The sequence below is a fragment of the Vicugna pacos genome, chromosome 20 (genome assembly GCF_048564905.1).
Source record: "Vicugna pacos chromosome 20, VicPac4, whole genome shotgun sequence".
NCBI classification, from domain to species: domain Eukaryota; kingdom Metazoa; phylum Chordata; class Mammalia; order Artiodactyla; family Camelidae; genus Vicugna; species Vicugna pacos.
Genome location: NC_133006.1, coordinates 18,760,005 through 18,778,185, shown reverse-complemented (window position 1 = coordinate 18,778,185; position 18,181 = coordinate 18,760,005). Strand labels below are relative to the sequence as shown.

The 18,181-nt window shown below is 38.3% G+C and overlaps 1 protein-coding gene across 2 annotated transcripts in view; it reads left to right on the top strand.

The window, feature by feature from the left end:
• The window catches only part of ZFAND3 (zinc finger AN1-type containing 3), a 281,182-nt gene that overhangs the window by 227,255 nt on the left and 35,746 nt on the right, over window positions 1–18,181 (top strand). The window contains exon 4 of one of the 2 annotated variants that reach the window (XM_072945107.1): window positions 635–700. The exons of the other annotated variant lie outside the window; for it this stretch is intronic. Coding sequence (XP_072801208.1) covers window positions 635–700 — 66 coding nt within the window. The remainder of the gene's footprint in view (window positions 1–634; window positions 701–18,181) is intronic. 2 annotated transcript variants of the gene reach the window in all.

Below are 18,181 nucleotides of genomic sequence, written 5' to 3'. Positions count from 1 at the left end.
ACGATTGCTTTTCAAGCCTTTACCCACTGACTGACTATATCTCTTGCATACTCTTGAATTATACCTCTCCATCAGACCTCTGGGCCCAAAAAGATTCCATGAAGGCCCTTTTCATACCATATTCTTACAGTTAAACTAGATATTCTTCCGTAGTCAGCAGTGCTGTCTTTATATATTAAAATAATTATTATTTCTTCTGGCAAGCAGTTTGTTCTTTAGGAAGTACCCCCCTTTTAAATAAGGTCAGTTTTACAATAAATTCAAAGGTAGGGTGACCACTGAGATAAACATAGGAAAGGGCACTCCTGCTTATTGTTCTGTGAACAGGCTCATCTCTTCAAACTTATGGGTAATTTACTCTTAACCAGATCAGAATTCTAGTTAAAATTTTGTCCTTTAACATCTTAACATTATGTGAGTCTTGATTATTTTTTATGAAAAGCACGTTATAACGTAGAAAGAATATGGGTCTGTAGACTAAATTACTGAACCACCACCACCTCCATCTTTCCTGCTACCTATCCTTATGCATATTTACAGGTTGGTCCTTACCTCTTTACGTTTCTCTAAAGATAGCAGCTGTGGGCACATAAAGGGTATGTCCTGACTGATGTGCCTGCCTTTCTGTTTCTAGGTGGGCCATGCACAGATACAGCTCATGTCTCGTTAATCACCCCAACCAAAAGATCCTGTGGTACAGGTACGTACATCATTCTTATCTTGGACTCATTCTTACCTGAATTATTCACAGGCATTAGCTACTGGCTTTAACGTAGTGTCCTTGCCAGAGTACTCTCTAATTTCTTCCATCATTTGTGAAGTGATGTATTATGTGCTTAGTATTAGGAGTGGAATGTGAGCAGAGGTCAGTGGTGTGTGCTGTTGGAGGTCAGATTGAGTTAATGCTGGGAGCTAGAACCAAGAAAGTGGACATCAGAATTTACCTGCTTCCTAATGTCCGAAGAATATTATTAAGACCCGAACCATTACAGAAAATCCAAATCACTGCCTAGATTCTAGCATATGGCTAATTTGTCTAAGTCTTAGACCTACTAAAAAAATAAAAACATTATTTATATAATGGAGGCTGGAGGACAAAAGAAGTTGTTGTATAGATAATCAGTGTTTTAACTTGACTACTATAGTATCCTAATAATTGTAGAAAATTATCTTCTTTCATTCATCTTAAAACCATGAGGTGTACTGAAATCATTCTTTTCAGATACAAGGAGTCCTCAAAAAAAAAATCTTTGTATTTGTGACATTTATATTAAGCATGAAGTCATGAATCTTGTATTTCTCTAAAGAGCGCTCATAATGCCCATTGCTCCCTTACCCTGGAGCTTAATTTATTTTAAACAATATTTGCCTTTTTAAATAATGCTGCTTGCTATTTAAAGTTATTTTAAGGATTGTATTTGGAAGAGTCAGAATAATTATATTGTTTTTCTAAAGGTCACGAAGTGTTTTTCATATCTTAAAAAGTCCTTTTAACTCCCCAGCAGAAATAGCACCAAACTATCTCTGTGTACGGACTCACACTGAAACCTCAGCCCCTTTAAACTGCTCATGGTTTTTGTTTTTTTTTTTTAAATCACCAAGAACTTTTTTGTTAACTTTTTGGCTGTTCAGGTAATTCATTTCAAGAAACAATAAGCTGCAACAACTAGAGGGGTTTATTTATTTCTTTGACATTAAATGTATTTTCTTCCATTTCATAAGATCTAATTTCTCATGAGTAAATAGGGAAAAAAGTTAACTGCATATTTTAAAGGGAAAACCTTTGAGAGGTTAATATTAAATGATACTTCAAGAGTTTGTAAGTTTCAAATCTTACCAAACATTCTTTCTTGAAATTCTGCTTATTAAAACAAAACAAAACAAAACTCTTCCACTGAAACAGTATTTATATGTTCAATTATTATAGGTATCTAATTAGTCAGAAAAATTTTTTCATTTTTCATTCAAGACTCTATAACTCACAAACTGGTAGTAAATCTGTTCATTGAAAAATAGTAACATCATTGGGGAAAGAGTTTATCAAACTCAGAGACAATTTTCAGTAATAACACTAAAGTTCAAATTGCAAGTCAGTAGAGATGTCAGATCTAAAAAACATTCACTATGAAGAACTAGACAACTAATGTGTCAATACATATTAAAAAAAGAAAAAGATGATGAGGATGGGGAAGTGGGGAGGCAGACAGTGTTGACTTGTGAAATATAGAACCTTTTCTCTCTGCTGGTCCTCACACTGCTGCTTAGAAAGCCCTGGAAGGTGTGCTTGCCGCTCCTGATGCCACCAAGGGTGATGCTGCACTCCTGCCCGGTTTGGACACTTGGCCCAGGCGGCTGTGGAGCTGCCAGAAACTGGGGAAGAATCCTAAATGCTCACAGTTTTGACGCGAACCTCAAACAGGCCTGTCCGTGCATGGTTTTAAAGTAACATCCAGGCACTGAACTCTGAGGAACTTAATTTTACTCCTGTTCCAAACGACCAATTTTGAGGCAGTTTGTGTGAGATAGTCTTGACGTGCTCTCATCCCTCCTGTGCCCAGTACCCAAGCTTCACTGGGTAGTTCCTGATTGAGGTAGAAGAGAACTGTGCCCTGGAGTGAGACAGAGCATCCTGCTTAGCCAGTGGGAGGTCCAAGAGCCATCTTCTTACTCGTTCCAGCCAGAAGCTTGAAAACATTTAGAGAGCTTTGATTTCAGGCCAAGCGCTTCACACATACAGTGTACTTTAATCTTTCTTTTTTCCTTCCAGTCTTGGCCCTCAGGGCAGGGCTTACTGTTAGCACTACCAGCATGTTCAGGTAGCAGTCAAGGAGTGAGTCTCAAGTACACTGGGTCATCCTGAGAGATTTAGGAAAGAGATTCATGCTTTCATCTTAGACACTGACACTAGCAGGAACCCTTCCTGAATACGTTGTACTTGTGTCCTTCATCTTCTAGGCAGATCTGTTTCATCCATTCTGCTTCCATACTATTTTGTGTGTCTAGAAATAATAATAGCAGTTATTGCATGCTTATCACTACATTACCAGGCACCATTCAGTCTTTATATACATGAACTGTTAATCTTCAGAACAGTTCTGCAAGATGGTTATTCTTCTTTTACAGATGACAAAAACAGGCATTCAGAAAGTTAAGTGAATTTCCTAGAGTAATATTGCTAGTAAGTAATAGAACCAGTACTTGAACACAGAGCCTTCAGCTCCTAAAGCCTGTGTTGTTTTCTACTACATAATGTTACTTTTTATCACATTTTATAGTTACCTATACTCCTAACTGGACAGTATGAAGCATATCATTGAATGAAATGTGAAGAAATATGAGAAAGAGAAACAGATTTGGAAATACAGCATGATGTAGTTTTTAAAATATGAATTCTAGAGGCAGATATGGTTTTAGACTCTAGCCTAGCTGCCATTTACAAAATGTGATTTTAATAGGTTAACATCTCAAAATTTGTTCTTCATCTGTCAAATGAGGAGATAAATCTCATAGGTTGATGTAAGAAAAGAAATAATACATATAAAGCTCATATTATAGATCTTCAATAATGGTTAGCTGCTCTTATAATCTTATCATTAAAGATTATGTGTGTACAGTGGCCAATCATTAGATAGTGTTGATAACACATCAGTAGGTATTTTAGGCAGAAGGGAGTAGATTAGAAGTACCAAAATGCATTGCCATACCTAGCTTCATTAATTGATTTTATGTTGATCACTTTCTTTGTTGCATATCAGTGTTAAATAGGAGCTGAAGGTAATGTTTTTAGGTCTCCATAAGTGGAATGATAAGCAAGACATTGAGCACTCAGGCTCACATTTTCAGGGCTTCTTTTAGGTGAATACATCCCTCCTAACTAGAAAAAGATTGAGAATTTCTGACTTGGAAGGAAGTTAATGCAATATGCAGGTTATCTCCTAAAAAGCCTGAAGGAAAGTTGAAATATCTCACCGTGGACATTAAAGGTCACCAAGTTCGGCTTGTTGCACTTCTTCTCGAGTAGCTGGTCTGTGCCCCCTCAGGCTCCTTGAGCTAGCCTGCTGCCATAGCCTTAAATAATGGCCCTGACCTTAGAGGACAGAGCTTCCTGATTTTCAGAGGTAAATTAAATGATTTGCTTTGAGAACCACAGGCTGATGACTGTCTTTGTCTCCATCTTTCTGCTTGTCCTGGAATCTACAAGTTGCCCATGGTGGGGATTCTGAGCACTTTTCTTGTTAACCATCACCGCTTATTAGTGTTACCTTGCTTAAGTGTTTTTGCATTTCTAATGTCTAGATTCTTCAAGAGTAGAAGTCAGGCCTCACACACATGCTCTTTGGTGCTTCCTCCAGGAGGGGCACAGTAACAGTGGCTCTCCCAGAGATCTTGCAGAGCACAGGGCTTCGGGCATAGCTGATCAGTAAATAATTACCTTAGTGTGTTGTAGTTTCTTAGGAGCCATAGAGTAAGGCCCTCTGAATTAGATCTTACAGACCCCTTCCCAGTCAATCTGTCCATACAAGTTTGAACCTAAAGCAGCCTCCAATCTAATAATGATGTGTGTTAGAGAAAGGATACTTAGGCTAGAATATAGTGGTTCTTTAAATCAGCAGTTTCTGAAGAAGTGCATACAATGTACAGTCTGTAAGATATGGAGGGAAAATTGTAAAAGCTCTTTATCTCGGTCTTTTAAAATTTCTGTTTTGCAGATTTGTTTCATAATTACGTATTAGCCCATATATATAATTTAAAACTAACAAATATATACATATTATATTATATATTCACATACAAATATATGTAGGCCATTTTCTTTTTAGCACTTTGAAAATTAGATCTATAAATTAGCATTGGACTCATTATTATGTGGTTATAATAAGTCAAGGCCTGAATGTACCCTGAATGGTTGATTAGTGTCTGCATCTCGGGTGACTACTGTTTGATCAGAGGGTATTGTAATTTAGAGAGGAAGACAGCAATGCAGAGTGGCTGGTCTGCAGCCCTCAAAACGAGAGAAGGGACTCCTGAAGAAGTTGTTTTGTGATAACTGTGAGTCTAAGAAGCAGATTGCAAAAAGTAGCAGTAGTGGCAAATGAAAGGTCAGTTCGTGTTTGTGAGCTAGGCGGGAGAGGCTTTAGATGATGGCTTTTAGTCACAGCACTATTAACAGTTACAGTCTGTGTAATCTTTAGATGGAGAACTACAACGGCATCATGATTGTTCTGATGTTTAAGAGAGAAAAATTAACTAAAGGCATGTGGCTTTATAGAGCTCCAGGATGTCTGGAGTCAGCAAAGAGCTGAAAAGTGCTGCCAAGTCCCAGGTTGCTTTTGGTTAGAATGTGAGAGTTAAAGTATATCACACCTTCAGATTACTAGAGAGAGCTTACATTTCTTCAAGAGCTCAGAATATTTGGCACATGTTCCCTTGTTCATTCTCAAAACATTCCTGCCAAGAACAAGTATATTGTGAAGGAAAGAGTTCGCTTTCTTTGGCAACAAACCACTGGAAGATTCCCTCTTGTCCTTTCATTTTTTCTAAGTATCACGTTATATACCTTAAGCCGAAACGTTGTATTCTGAGCTATAGGCATCTCCTTTAGACAACTTCATATGGAATGTATTTGAATATTTAGGTGAATATCTTCATAAGATCATATATGTTTAAAGTGTCTTGTGGGGAAGGAGAGAGGTTTGTTTTCTTAGGATTTCTTATTGAAAGACATGTTATGTAACCTATTTTCCCATAAGACTTAAATTACAGAGAGTTATAGCAAAAGAAATAAGTTGTTTTGTATTTTATTTATCACAGCTTGCTATTAATGAAACGTAAAATTTAAGCTGTAATAGAACCATGTCTTGTCTTAAATTTCCTTAGAGAAATAGTCTGGTTCTGGAGCAGGATCCTTAACAGTGACCAACCCATTGGGAAACTTGCACCTTCCAAGTGGGGCGTTAACCATCTCTTAGCTCTGGGCCCTAGGTTGAGTTTATCAAGACTGACTTTTTAGCATATGAAAAAAAAAGGAAATTGCTGCTCCTTCCCTAGTTTACCTCTCTTACATGACTTTTTTATTTGTTTGTTTTTTCATTTTATAGTCCTTTTATTTCTAAAGTTAAAATAAGAAAAAGTTATAGACAGGTTTACATACTTGTGGTACTGTCTGCAGACTTGTGCTCGACCGTAACTACTGCATTCACTTGTACTCTTCTTTCAGCAACTTTGTATTCTCCCTGATAAACTTGACAATGATGGTTTTAAAATGGTGTGTGTATGTTTAAAATGTGATTATAATTGGTAGAATAACAAATAAAATAACCATTTGTGGGGCTATAAGGGAGCTGTAGTATTGCCTGAGATGAAAGCAGATGGGACTAGAAACTGTCCCATTAAACATCAAGGGGGGTTTTTCTAGAAAGTATCATCTTTCCGCTCTGTAAGAAGCATGTTAATTCAGTCTTAACTGTATATCCCTCGCCTGATCTCTTCTCTTCTCTCCTCTTTTCTTCTCAAAAGCACAAGTTTATCCTTTCGGGTCACCTATTTTCCTTTCACTGTGATGAGCAGTGACATGAACTAGATAGCCTGGTATTATTCATTGTTTCCTTTTTTCCCCCCAAATCTTTTCTTGACTCACTTTTCTAAGGCAACCTGCTTGTGATAGTATTGTCTGTTCTTACAAAGACAAGAGTAGAAACTCCTTTTCACCTGGGAGTTAAGAGAAGATTGATGTGCTAAACACTTTCCACATCAGTGTTCAGAAGCCAGTTAAAGGGACGTGTTTCATTGTCGTTATGTTACCAGGAGGTTTATATAAGATCTTTCAAATTGATCCAGAAGCTAAAGGGTAGTAGTGTTAAACCAGAGGTGGCCCTGTAAATCTTAGAACTACCTACAATTGTGTATTTTATCTCCTGGTAGAGTTAATATTCATAGAAACAGTTCAACCGGTGCATTTAATCCCAGAGACTTGAGTCAGTGACTCCAACATATTGGTCAGTATCATACACTGTAGGTAACTCTTCGAGGAAGGACTCTGTCAAGCTTTTAAAGGAAGGTGGCTTTGGGTGTAAGTTCAACTGTGTGATTCAGTTCTTTTTTCATTCTTTTTTTTTCGGTCTGTCAGGTATAGCTTTTCCCTCAGGTCTGCAGTATCAGCATTTGAGACAGAAAATTAGAAATTTGACCTACTTATGTAATATGCAAGTTCCCATCAGGAGAATATTAGGGAAGATATAAACCTTTCATTTTTTATTAGCATTTAATGTAACCATTGAAGAAAGATCAAAACAGTAAATCTGTCATGGCAAGGAAAAAAGTATTAAAAAAATGTTTTACCTTGTGCACTCATCATCTTGAGTCCTGCAGGAGTTCATCTGATTCCGGGGCGGGGTGGGGGAGGACAAAATGAATACTAAATATTTGGCAGGATTGCAAAAATTTCTCTAATCTAAAAGGGGGTCATTCTGCTGTGTTTTATCATAGGAAAAAGCCACAGGTTATCACGGTATGTCACAGTGATTGTTTACTGACAGTATGTGGTTTTTGGCCATTGAGTGGATAACTGGGAAGGGGAATAATCTGCTAAATCTTTTTTCTTGTGGGGTTTTTTTTCTGTGAAAACTTTAATCTGCTTGGTTTGTTGCATAAACTAAAGAATAGAAAGAGATAGCTATGCTTATTATAATAAGATGAGCTAATACGCAGTATGTAAATAATGGGTGAGTTTAAATTACTTCACACAGTGTATAGATTCAGAAAAGCTTAGGGAGAGCTTGCTATTTTTCATTTGTACCCCTAAATGAGAATTAGGCCCCCACTGCCACCAATTGCTGTGGTTTGTGTTACAGGCCAGCTAGACATGTTTGTACAGGCTTGTAGAACTTGAAGTCAGAGGCTTGTGTCACGGGCCTTGTTTGGGTTTTGCTTGTGAGAAGCCATGGCTTCCCCTCTGAGGAAAGACTGATACAAGTGAATATCAAGCCAGGGTGCCAGTCTTATCAAGAGGAATTTTTATACTTGAAGGATAAAAATGCACTCCAGTACAAAACGGAGAAGAAAATGTAATGAGGCTTGTTGCTTTTGTTTGTGTGTGTGTGTGAGACCCCCAAGGCTTTGGTGTTGAGCTGCTCTTGGTCCACATACTTTGTGCAAATTCAGTTTGCTTGGATCTTTGAATGCAGTTATCACAGGGCTTTTTTTTTTTTTTTTGCCTTTATGGTCATTTATTTTATCATAGCTTGCACTCTTACCAAGGAGAAAAGCCCTGAACTTCCATTAATTAGCTGTTCTATTGCTCCACTGGGGCAAAATGCCTGAGCCAACACTATTTAAAAAGGTTATCAAGGGAATTTAATACCCCTCTCCTCCTTCGAAACTTTTGGATTTTTTTTGCAGGGGCTGGAGGGAATCTTGGTGGATGCCTTTCAGGTTCTGCTTCATAGCATATGTGTGTGCCTGTTAGAGGGCAGCATGTTAGAAATGTCGCTTTCCTGAAGCAGTCTTACCAGGAGTGTGATGGAACAACCACAAAGCTGCATTATAAATCATCTGAGCCTCCCAATGATACTGCCCATTAAGGAGACTTTTTTTTTTTTGCCCTACTCAGTTCCTGGCTGTACTAATAGAACAGCGCATCAAGCAAGGCTGTAAATAAAAGTTATTACCTAATAGGTGGGTGCCGAAGTGGAACGGACGGAGCTGAGGCATGGAGCCCTTATTACTGCTCATCAGCAATTATAAACAGGATAAAGTGTCTGGGACTTGCGCTGATGCAGCGAGGGCTGATAGAGGCTGGGAATGACACTGGGCTGTGATAGGATGATGTATGCTGATGGGTTTTTACTGCCTCATCGTGCTGCTTGCTTCCAAGACAAGTTGTGTTATCTGTTTTCCTGCTTGCTCATCTATCTGAAGAGGCAGTCCCATTGCCTCTGCTGCCAGCAGGTGGGCTGGCATTTATTCCTCATACTTCTGTCTACTTCTGCGGCAGCCCCCGGTGAAGAGTTTCAGAAATATTTCATAATCATGGCTGATTAAAGCTGTGATCTTACTGTATTGCCTGTTGTCTTGGTTATAGATCACACCGTCAGATGTGGTTGCTTACCTGGGATACAGGACAAGCCGAGACCCTGTAGTCAGCCAGCCAGTCTAGTACTTTATTAAAAGACCACTGTGACAGAGTCCTATAGTAGATTCTGTAGGAACATGCAAAAGCAGTGATAAGTATAAATCTTATCCCTGGAAACTTTTTAAACAGTTATCTTCCTGGTGAAATGCTTAGAATTTAGTGCTTGTGTGTGTGTGTGTGTGTGTGTGTGTGTGTGTGTGTGTGTGTGTGTGTTTTCTTTTAAACAGTTATCTTCCTGGTGAAATGCTTAGAATTTAGTGCCTTAGAGTCAGTGAGAGTGATAAAGGGATACTGGAATGTGGAGGCAAAGTCTAGCAGTGGGCAAGACTGTGTTTTCTAGTGAACAGAAAACTGCAGATATGCAGTTTGGCTATGCTTTAGAGTCACAGATAAGCACTTAATACTTGGGAAGATTGAGATACAGCTCTGTTCAACTTTGATCACTCAACTTCACTAAATCACAGTAATTAGACCTTTGAGATAGAAACCTTTGCAGAGCCACAGAGGAATGCTTTGAAAAGAGTTTACCAGTTTGATCCAGGAGTTTATGAGCATTTTGGTAGTGAATTGTTTGTCACTTGTGCCTTTAAATGAATACACCTCTTTATGCAGTACCCTCAAAACCTATCAGGAGACTTTTTGCTGTTAGAGAAGTTGTAGTTTTTCTTTGGAGTTTTTTGATGCCTTAAGTTATTTTAAAGAAGCCTAATATATGATCATCTCAATAATACAGACCAGGTAAACCAAGAATTAATGTGATAGAGTCCTTCTGTCTACAAAATGTCTTGCCACTGGGTTAATGTGGGTAGTTGTTTCCCTTTTCCATATAAAGTAATATTTGACTTATCACAGTATTGATTCCTGCTTATCACATTCATTCAGAGTGTTTCATGGGTAAGTGGCCAGTGGAATGGAGAACAAAAGGTAACCCTGAGAAGAATGTTTTAAAATAATAGTGACAACAGTATTTGATAGCTGATTGGAGTTGGCTGAAGTTACGGGAACTGAGGAAAAAAAGATGTGACTGAAGGCAGGGAAAGAATGGGAAGAAAAACTGGTTGAAACTATTTTCAGTTTTTGATGAGATGAAGTTTAGGTTATTGTAGGTAGTCCTGTGAGAAATTATAAGTATAGATCTAGTTTGGAAATCATCTATCTAGAAGCAGACATGAAAGGTGTGCAGATGGGTAAGGGAATGGGTACAGAAGATCACGGGGCTAAGGAATATACTTAGGGGCTGGGAAGGAAGAGGGGCCAGTGAGTTAAGGGAGCTAAAGAAAGGAGAAAACTTCTTACAGCATCGTGAAGGGTGCACAAGAAGAGGGGCCAGGAAATAGGAGGACTAAGAAGTTGTTGCCTGTGGCTAACAGAAATCATTGGGAAACCAGAAAGAAGTTAGTGTAATGTGATGGGAAACCAAAGCCTGATGGGAGATCATTATAAAGAGGCATTTGGTAACAAGGGAATCAAGGCAGCAGGAAAGTCATTCAGCTAAGGAGTTAGTTGAACCATTAAAAACCAATAAATAGTGGTGATTGGATGGAGAAACAGGGTCATGGCATTTCTTGGTGTAGAGGTGGTTAAGATAGGGAACTATTTTGCCCTTGTTAAGATACAAAGGAAAAGTACAGAAGAGAAAGAAATAGCAAATATTAGAGGAGGAATAGAAGAGGTACACAAGCAGGATTCTTTAGAAGCAAAAACCCAGAAGCATTAGCTCCCTTAGAATTTAGGACTATTTGGTTAGATTACCCTGTTTAGAATACTTTTTTTATGGAAAGAAAAAAAAAGGCTTATTGCAAAAGAAAATGAATTTTTTTGGTTTAATTCTTAGAGTAAATAATTTCAGTTAATTCTTTGCCCAGCAAGGTGTGTGTGTGTGTGTGTGTGTGTTTCAGAATTTTTTGATGTATAATTTACATACAATAAAATTCACCTATTTTATTGTTCAGTGAGTTTTAGTAACTCTAAAGTTGTGCAAATTCAAGTTTTAGAATACTTCTATCACCCCAGAAGTTCCCATGTGCCCCCTTTTCAGTCATTCCCTACATTCTCCTATGCCCGTTCCAGGCAACCACTGACCTGCTTCTGCTGGTAGAATTTTGCCTATTTACCCTTCTTTGTTCCTAACCTGTATGTCCACCTTTTACCCAAGACCTCCCTCCTGGAGCCCAACATCTTTCTGCTGCAGTCTAGCCTAGATGTTTTAAACACTATTGTGTCACCCCAGAACTCCCCTTTACTGTTCTCTCTTCTGTTCCCTCATTTTTTGGAATACAACCCCTAAGTAAGTTCCTGGGGTTCTTGCATATCTGAAAATGTTTTTTTTCTGCCCTCAGCTTAATGAAAAGTTTGACTAAGTATAGAATTCTTGGATAAAAATCATTGCTTCCATATCTTCTAGCATTCCATGTTATTACTGAGAAGTCAGATGCCACTGACTTTCATTTTTATAAGTAGTCCATCTGGGATTTTTCCACCTCTAGAACTCTTAGGATCATGTTTTTATCCTTGGTGTTCTAAAATTTGCAATAAAGTATCTAGTGGTTGTCCTTTTTACCCCATTCAAGATGCTGGATACTTGCCAGGCCTCTAAGATCTAAAGACGGACGTCCTCCTTCATGGAGTTGCACACTGTCTTTGATATTCCCCCAAGCCAGTGTCCTCTTCTCTTTTGGGACTCATTAATATAGATGTTGGACCTGCTAGATGGTGATCTTTTCTCTGAACTCCTTTCTCACATTCTCCATCCTAGGTGATTTCTGTTGACTCTATCGTCAAACTTTTTTTTTGATTGTATTTCAGCAGTCATACTTTCAGTGAGCTTGCTCTTGTTCTCTGAAGGCTTCTTTTCCATAGTATCTTGTTCTTGTTTATGAATATAATAATAATTATTATATAGCAACATCTTCTGAGTATGTTAATTAGTGGTTAGACTTGTGCTTTTCTGTTTGCTGAGTAATCTGTGATTGCTTTGAGGCCAATTTTCATATTTATCTTAGTCTTCATGCTTCAGGGTCTCCACATTTGCTTGATGAAGCTTGGTTTTCTGCTGACTTTTAAGAACAGTGAAGGTGGATGGGGGAACGTTTCTACCATGGCTCTTTCTTGACTGGGAATTTCTTTTGGGGGCTTTGTGTGGAATGGAGTGGGTAAGAGGTGTTAACTGACAGTTTGTTGTGAGGAAGTTGAGAGCCTGCCATCAGGCTTTCAAATTGAGGAGGAGGAGGTCTTGATTGTGAGGAACCATAAAAGCAACTTTGCTTAGGCAGGCCATTCAGTCTCTCTAGATGAAGCTGTTCAAATTTTTGCCAGGTAAATGTGGCCTGCTGCCAAGAGTTGAAGGTGTGGACCAGTACACTTGTTTTACAGATATACTTTCAGTGGATCCCCCTGCTTTCTGCCCTGCTTCTCATTCTGCTTCTCTTTGGACTGCCTGCATGCAGTGGCTACCACCTCTGCAGTCACCAGTTTCAGCTTTAACCCATTCCCATTGCTGTTAACACCTAGAAATTTGTTTAAAATTTTTACTGATTATGTTAAACATACATGATTATGTTTATTATAGTAGGTTCATTTTTCTTGTTATGTTTGTGCTTTTATTTCAGTTGGGCCTAAGGGGAGGGGTCAGAGGAAAATGTGTTTACTCCTTTTGAACTAAAAGTTATCTGGGACGAAGTCAGGATTGTGCCTTCTGAATTATTCATTGATAGAAGACAGAAGGAAAGGGTAGCCTCAATAGAATGTTGTGGTTCTTTGGAAATCTAGGGGATGGGAATGTGCCCAAGTTGAAACCCCTAATTCTGAAGGGAAAGGACATATAGATGTTGGTGATTGGGCATGTGGGCTGTCTAGAGAGGCAGACTACTTAGGTTCACATTTCTAGTGCTCCCTTTTACCAACCATATCACTGGAAGAATTGTTGGACCTCTCACTGAGCCTTGATTTTTCTCGTCTGCAAAATAACAGACCCAGCCATTGAGTTGTTATGAGGGAAATGAGATAATCCATTTAAAACACCTAACACAGTGCCTGATAAATGCTCAATCAGTAATAGAGATGTGGGTAGAAGTAATGGCCCCAGTGGAAGGAAGGTAAAGAGAAATTCGACGGAGTGTAGAGGAAAGTGAGAAAGGACTCTCATAACTCAGATCGTCTTGTTGGGAAAAAAAAGTGGAGTCAGAAGCTGGTGATGAAGACCCAAGGCCAAGCAGATGGGAGAGTGCAGAGTGGAAAGAGAGAAGTGGAGGTTAGCCAAGTCAGGGGAGCAGTGGAGGGCAGTTAGCAGCCCTGTTTGAACAGATGAAAGCTGTGAACGACCAGAAGCCCAGAAAACCCTTTTCTTAAGAAAACTGGGCATCAGAACAGGGAAATCAAACTTCTTTTCTGTTCTGTTTTGTTTTGTTTCTAGGCCTTGTTTTAAAAGTAAAATTTTGTTGTATGTATTGGTGGGAAGTAGTAATTCTTACAGAAATTTCACAAGCTTGCCTTCCAGAAAAAAAAAAAAACCTATTGTTTTCTGATCTTTTCTCTAAGCTTTTATACGTATGATTGAGAACTTGTCTTCTTTCTGGGGCAAATCACAATTTAGGAGCCACAAAGGGTTGATAGTTTTCTTATAGTTAAAATCTTGATAAAAAACACTGACTGTTGTATCCAAACCAACAACACAAGAGAACTTTAGCCAATAAATTTACTTCTTTATGATTAAAAATCAGACAATTTAACCTTGGAAGCATTCTTTTCATGGGGGACTTCATATTGTGATTAGTTATCTGAACAGCCAAGTGCCTCTGTGGGCTCAGTTAACCAGCCTCCTGCTACATATGTATAATTATTTTTAGTGCACACACACACTCTGCTATAAAAGCTTATTTGGCCTTATGCTCCCTGCCGTTCTGAATTCTCTGTTTCATTACCAGTATCCACCCACAGAGTTTCAGAAAGCCATTCCCAAATAGCAGAACCACCACTCAGAATTTTAAATAAACCACATCTCTTTTAGCTCAATGGACAGGGGAATTAGTTACATGTTATGCGTTTCCCATATTCATCCACCCTTTCAAAACTTATTAAAAATGTATACATGTATAAGTAGAAAATGGCATTTAACTCAGGTTGTTAATTTTTCTGTTACTTTATCAAGGGATAAAGAAAGAATACAGGAGACATTCTTTAAGGTTTTCACCTTGAATGTGGGCTAAGATTTACTTGAAAAAAAATACACTGGGTACTGCCTTTTTGTTTCCAGAGAAAGTTGAACAGCTCTTCTCCAAAGATGTTACTACATTGCAACTTGAATTACATGCTCAAATATGCAGGGTGGCTTTTAAAAGAAAGTTGGTCTAGGGAAGGGAGCTTGTGTAGTACTGACCTTAATGGGGGGTATTAGCTGCAGCGGAGTCTGTTTTCCAGCTTGGCATTCCTGTAACTGACGAGGATTCAGATTTACTTCTCCTTTGGTGTCCTGTTGATAAATCTGTTTCTAGAAGATTAAAATCACATCTTAGGGTCTGGTCATCATCCTTTCTGGAACAGCCATTGCACTAATTGACGCAGTTAAAACCAGGCCCTTACTGGGATTGGAGGAAGTAGACTAAGATAGTGACATGTAGAAGTCCGTGACTGATCAGTAAGGTGCACTTAGAGGTTAAGTGTTGCCTTAACTGCAAACCTGCGGAAGTGTGAGCTTTGACCTTACTGTTGATTACCTGCTGCAACTGTTTTGTTGTTCACATTCCCATCAGACCTAAATAATATCTGCATTTTGGGAAAGGAATTCAGCAGGCACTCTAGCCAGTCATTTCCAAGTATGGCTACTCTGAGATATAGTTGTTGTTGGGTTTTGGTGTTTTTTTTTTAATAGTTTCAGTCTTACAGAAAATTTTCAAGAAGATTACATAGAATTCCGAGGTACTCCCTCATGCAGATTCCCAAGTAAGTTGCCTTTGTTGTACTAAAATCTTGAGTGTGCAGTTCTTAAAGTCAAAGTATTATCTTATACAGCCACAGTACAGTTGTCAAAATTGGGAAGTTAACATTAATAAAATATATAGTTGATTTTTTAGTATGGTTGGTTGTTCATAATTTGGGCATCTTGAAAAATAATATTCTTCAAGTGAAGAGTATTGAGCCAAGTTGGTTGAATTGAGGTTAAAATGTTAGATACTTGTTCCTCTCATGTTTCAAATATGGACTAAAGATAATCTTCATAATAACTTTATGCAAAATTCCTTGCCTCTGATTTTCTAGCAGCTCATTTTACAGATGAGGTTATTTCTCTTTCTTTCATAAGCCATTTTCTTAAGGCGGCTTTCAACCCTCTACACACTTGGTAGTGCCCCCATCAACACCGACACAGCCCTGAGTAATGAACGCCTAACATACCCACTCGGGGGTGGCAGGAGGAGCCAAGACAAGGCTTTCTCTGGGTCTTCTTGTCATCAGATCGAGTTCTAACTTTAGGTTCATTTAGTCTCAACATCAGGAAGAGTTAAAATGAGACAGAGACATTTATTTATAAGCTTAAGGATTATCCTGGAAGTAATGAGTCAAAAGACTGAATCTTAGAAGGAAAAAACTTAAGTGATAGGTAGAGAGAGGAACTGAATTAAGTTGATGCTTAATTAGGAACAAAAATAGTTTAAAAACAAATCAGCCATTTAATTTTAGCATCTACTTAGTTATGCATTCAAGCTGATTTTTTTAAATAGCAAAATATAAACTTTCAGACATTTTTTTCCCCTTACTTTAAACCTGAAGCACAGCCTCTTATTGCAAGATTATCATCATTAGGAACTTGTCCTCTGTTACAGAGAAGATCCTCCTTCTACTCCTCCTCTTTGTCTCTGTCTTCGTCTTATTATTGTTTTGCTGTTGGGCACCAGTGGAGTACTAAATATAGCTGATTCTGCCCCTGTGGTTAGAGGCTTGTGTTACAAGTCAGGCAGGCAAAACAATTGGAAAATTAAAAACATCCACAGGGAGGATATTTAAGCTTCACAGGAGTGGGGTGATAAGCATGGGAGTATTTGATGATTTGTCTATATGTATATTTTTAACAGAAAGTAAGAAAAATTGAGTTAGTATCTCATTCTTCTTTACCCACGCCCTCACCCTACCCCATTAGTCAAGTGTTTTTCCATTAAGTATGCTTATTTTCAGTCATCCTAGCAAAAGACACATTAACCCTTGGGCAAGTCATTCATGCTTTGGAGGCCAAGAACTGGGGATACAACATTATTTGAAGACTTTTGGCTTGTCCCTTCCCTCCAGGTTTCAGTGAGTCACCAGTAGGGAGACTGGCTGCCCAGCTGCTCAAAACAGTTGTATGATTTTATAAGGCATAATTTGAAAACCTCTAGGCTTCGTGTAACAACAGAAGAAGTAGAAGACTTCATATTTTTAGGCAGTTTAACTTCTAAATGAGTGTTCTAAGATACTAAATGAAAATAGTATTGCCTGCTTTATACATAGTTATATGAAAATAAATCTGGGCATATAGATATTTCATGGATTCTCTCAAATTTGCTTTTCTTTGGATAGACGAAAATAAACTCTGGCTAATCTTAGTTTTCTGGAAATACTGGAAAAGATAGTAGAACAGAAGTCTAAGGCCAGTCTTAGCACTGTAAGAGTAATTGTACCCTCGTGGTCATAGAGCATGGTTTGTGGTCACAGAACGGTAAGGCATGTGGCCTTTGAGAAGTACATATTTCTCTTGGGTTTCTTAATCTTGCTTTCTCTGTGTTTGTCTCACCTTAATAGTGCTACCTTATCCTGTACTCTACTGAGGCTATAAGTGTAATATTTTAAAAAATCAATGCATTGTAATGTTGTTGAACTCTAAAATATCCAAGCAGGTTATAAAAAGGAAAGATCATCTATTGAGGGTAATTTGTCAGTTACAATGAGTAACTGAAAAATCTATGGGGAACATAATATGGTTTAGTTGGGCGAGCAGGACAGGTCTTGCTAATGGAGAAGCTAAAACAAGAAAGTGGTGCCAGGCCAGTACCAGCTACAAAGGATGACTACTGTATTGCTAGTCTGACAGGTTCTGCCGAGCAGCCACTGCTCTGTAGAGTTTAGCTCCACCCTTTAAATAAATAGTGCAGTAGGAATGGCACCTACCAAATGGGGGTGGTGGCCACATTTTTTTAGATGAACTTGAGTGTTTTATGTGTTTATGGGTTCCTCACCCTCAACTCTACCTTTTTAAAGAGACCTGGTATATGAGCTATAGGAAGCTGTCAGGGTAGTTGGGAAGAGGAAGCTTTGACTTCTGCCTGTGGGACCCATAAAAAGGCAAAAAGGCATGATTTACCTTTTCTGACCATTAAAAGGAGAAAAATTTCAAGTAAAAACAACTGGCTTTTCTTTTGCTGTTGGTGGTAATTTTTTTTGTATCATCCTGCAAATAATAAACTTCTGTGGACAGATTTTTTTTACATGGAGGGGGGAAGCTGATTTTATATAAATAAAATACTATAATTACAATCCAGAGATATTCAGAGAGTTAGCAGGAATAGGAAGAAAACAGTATGAGGAGTAAGTCTGTATAAATCATATTCTAAGAGCAGAATACAAGTAGGGGTATTCAGCAGAAATGTATCTTAGAGAAATTGCACCATCATGTGTGTATAAGAAGATTATAAGTATAACAGAGAGAGGTGCTTCTTTTTATTCCTATACTTAGCCCAGGATCTGTTCCACCTTCAGCTCAGAGGCAGTAGGGTCTTTGTGTACATAGGAAGTAGCATAAATTCATCTTCATGGTAAGGTACCCTCACAGAAAAGCAGAAGAAGAGTCTTGAAGTGTTAACAACAGTTGGAGACAGGATGGCATAGTGGTTAAGAGCAAGGACTCTGGGCCACGCTGCCTGGGTTCACATTCCAGTTCTTCTACTTACTAGTTGTGTGATCTTCAGCAATTCACTTAACCCATGACTCAGTTTCCTCATCTTACAATGCAGATAATAATAGTACCTATCTCATACACAGCCTTGTTACAAAAGCTAAATGAGTTAATATATGTAAACACATTTTAAA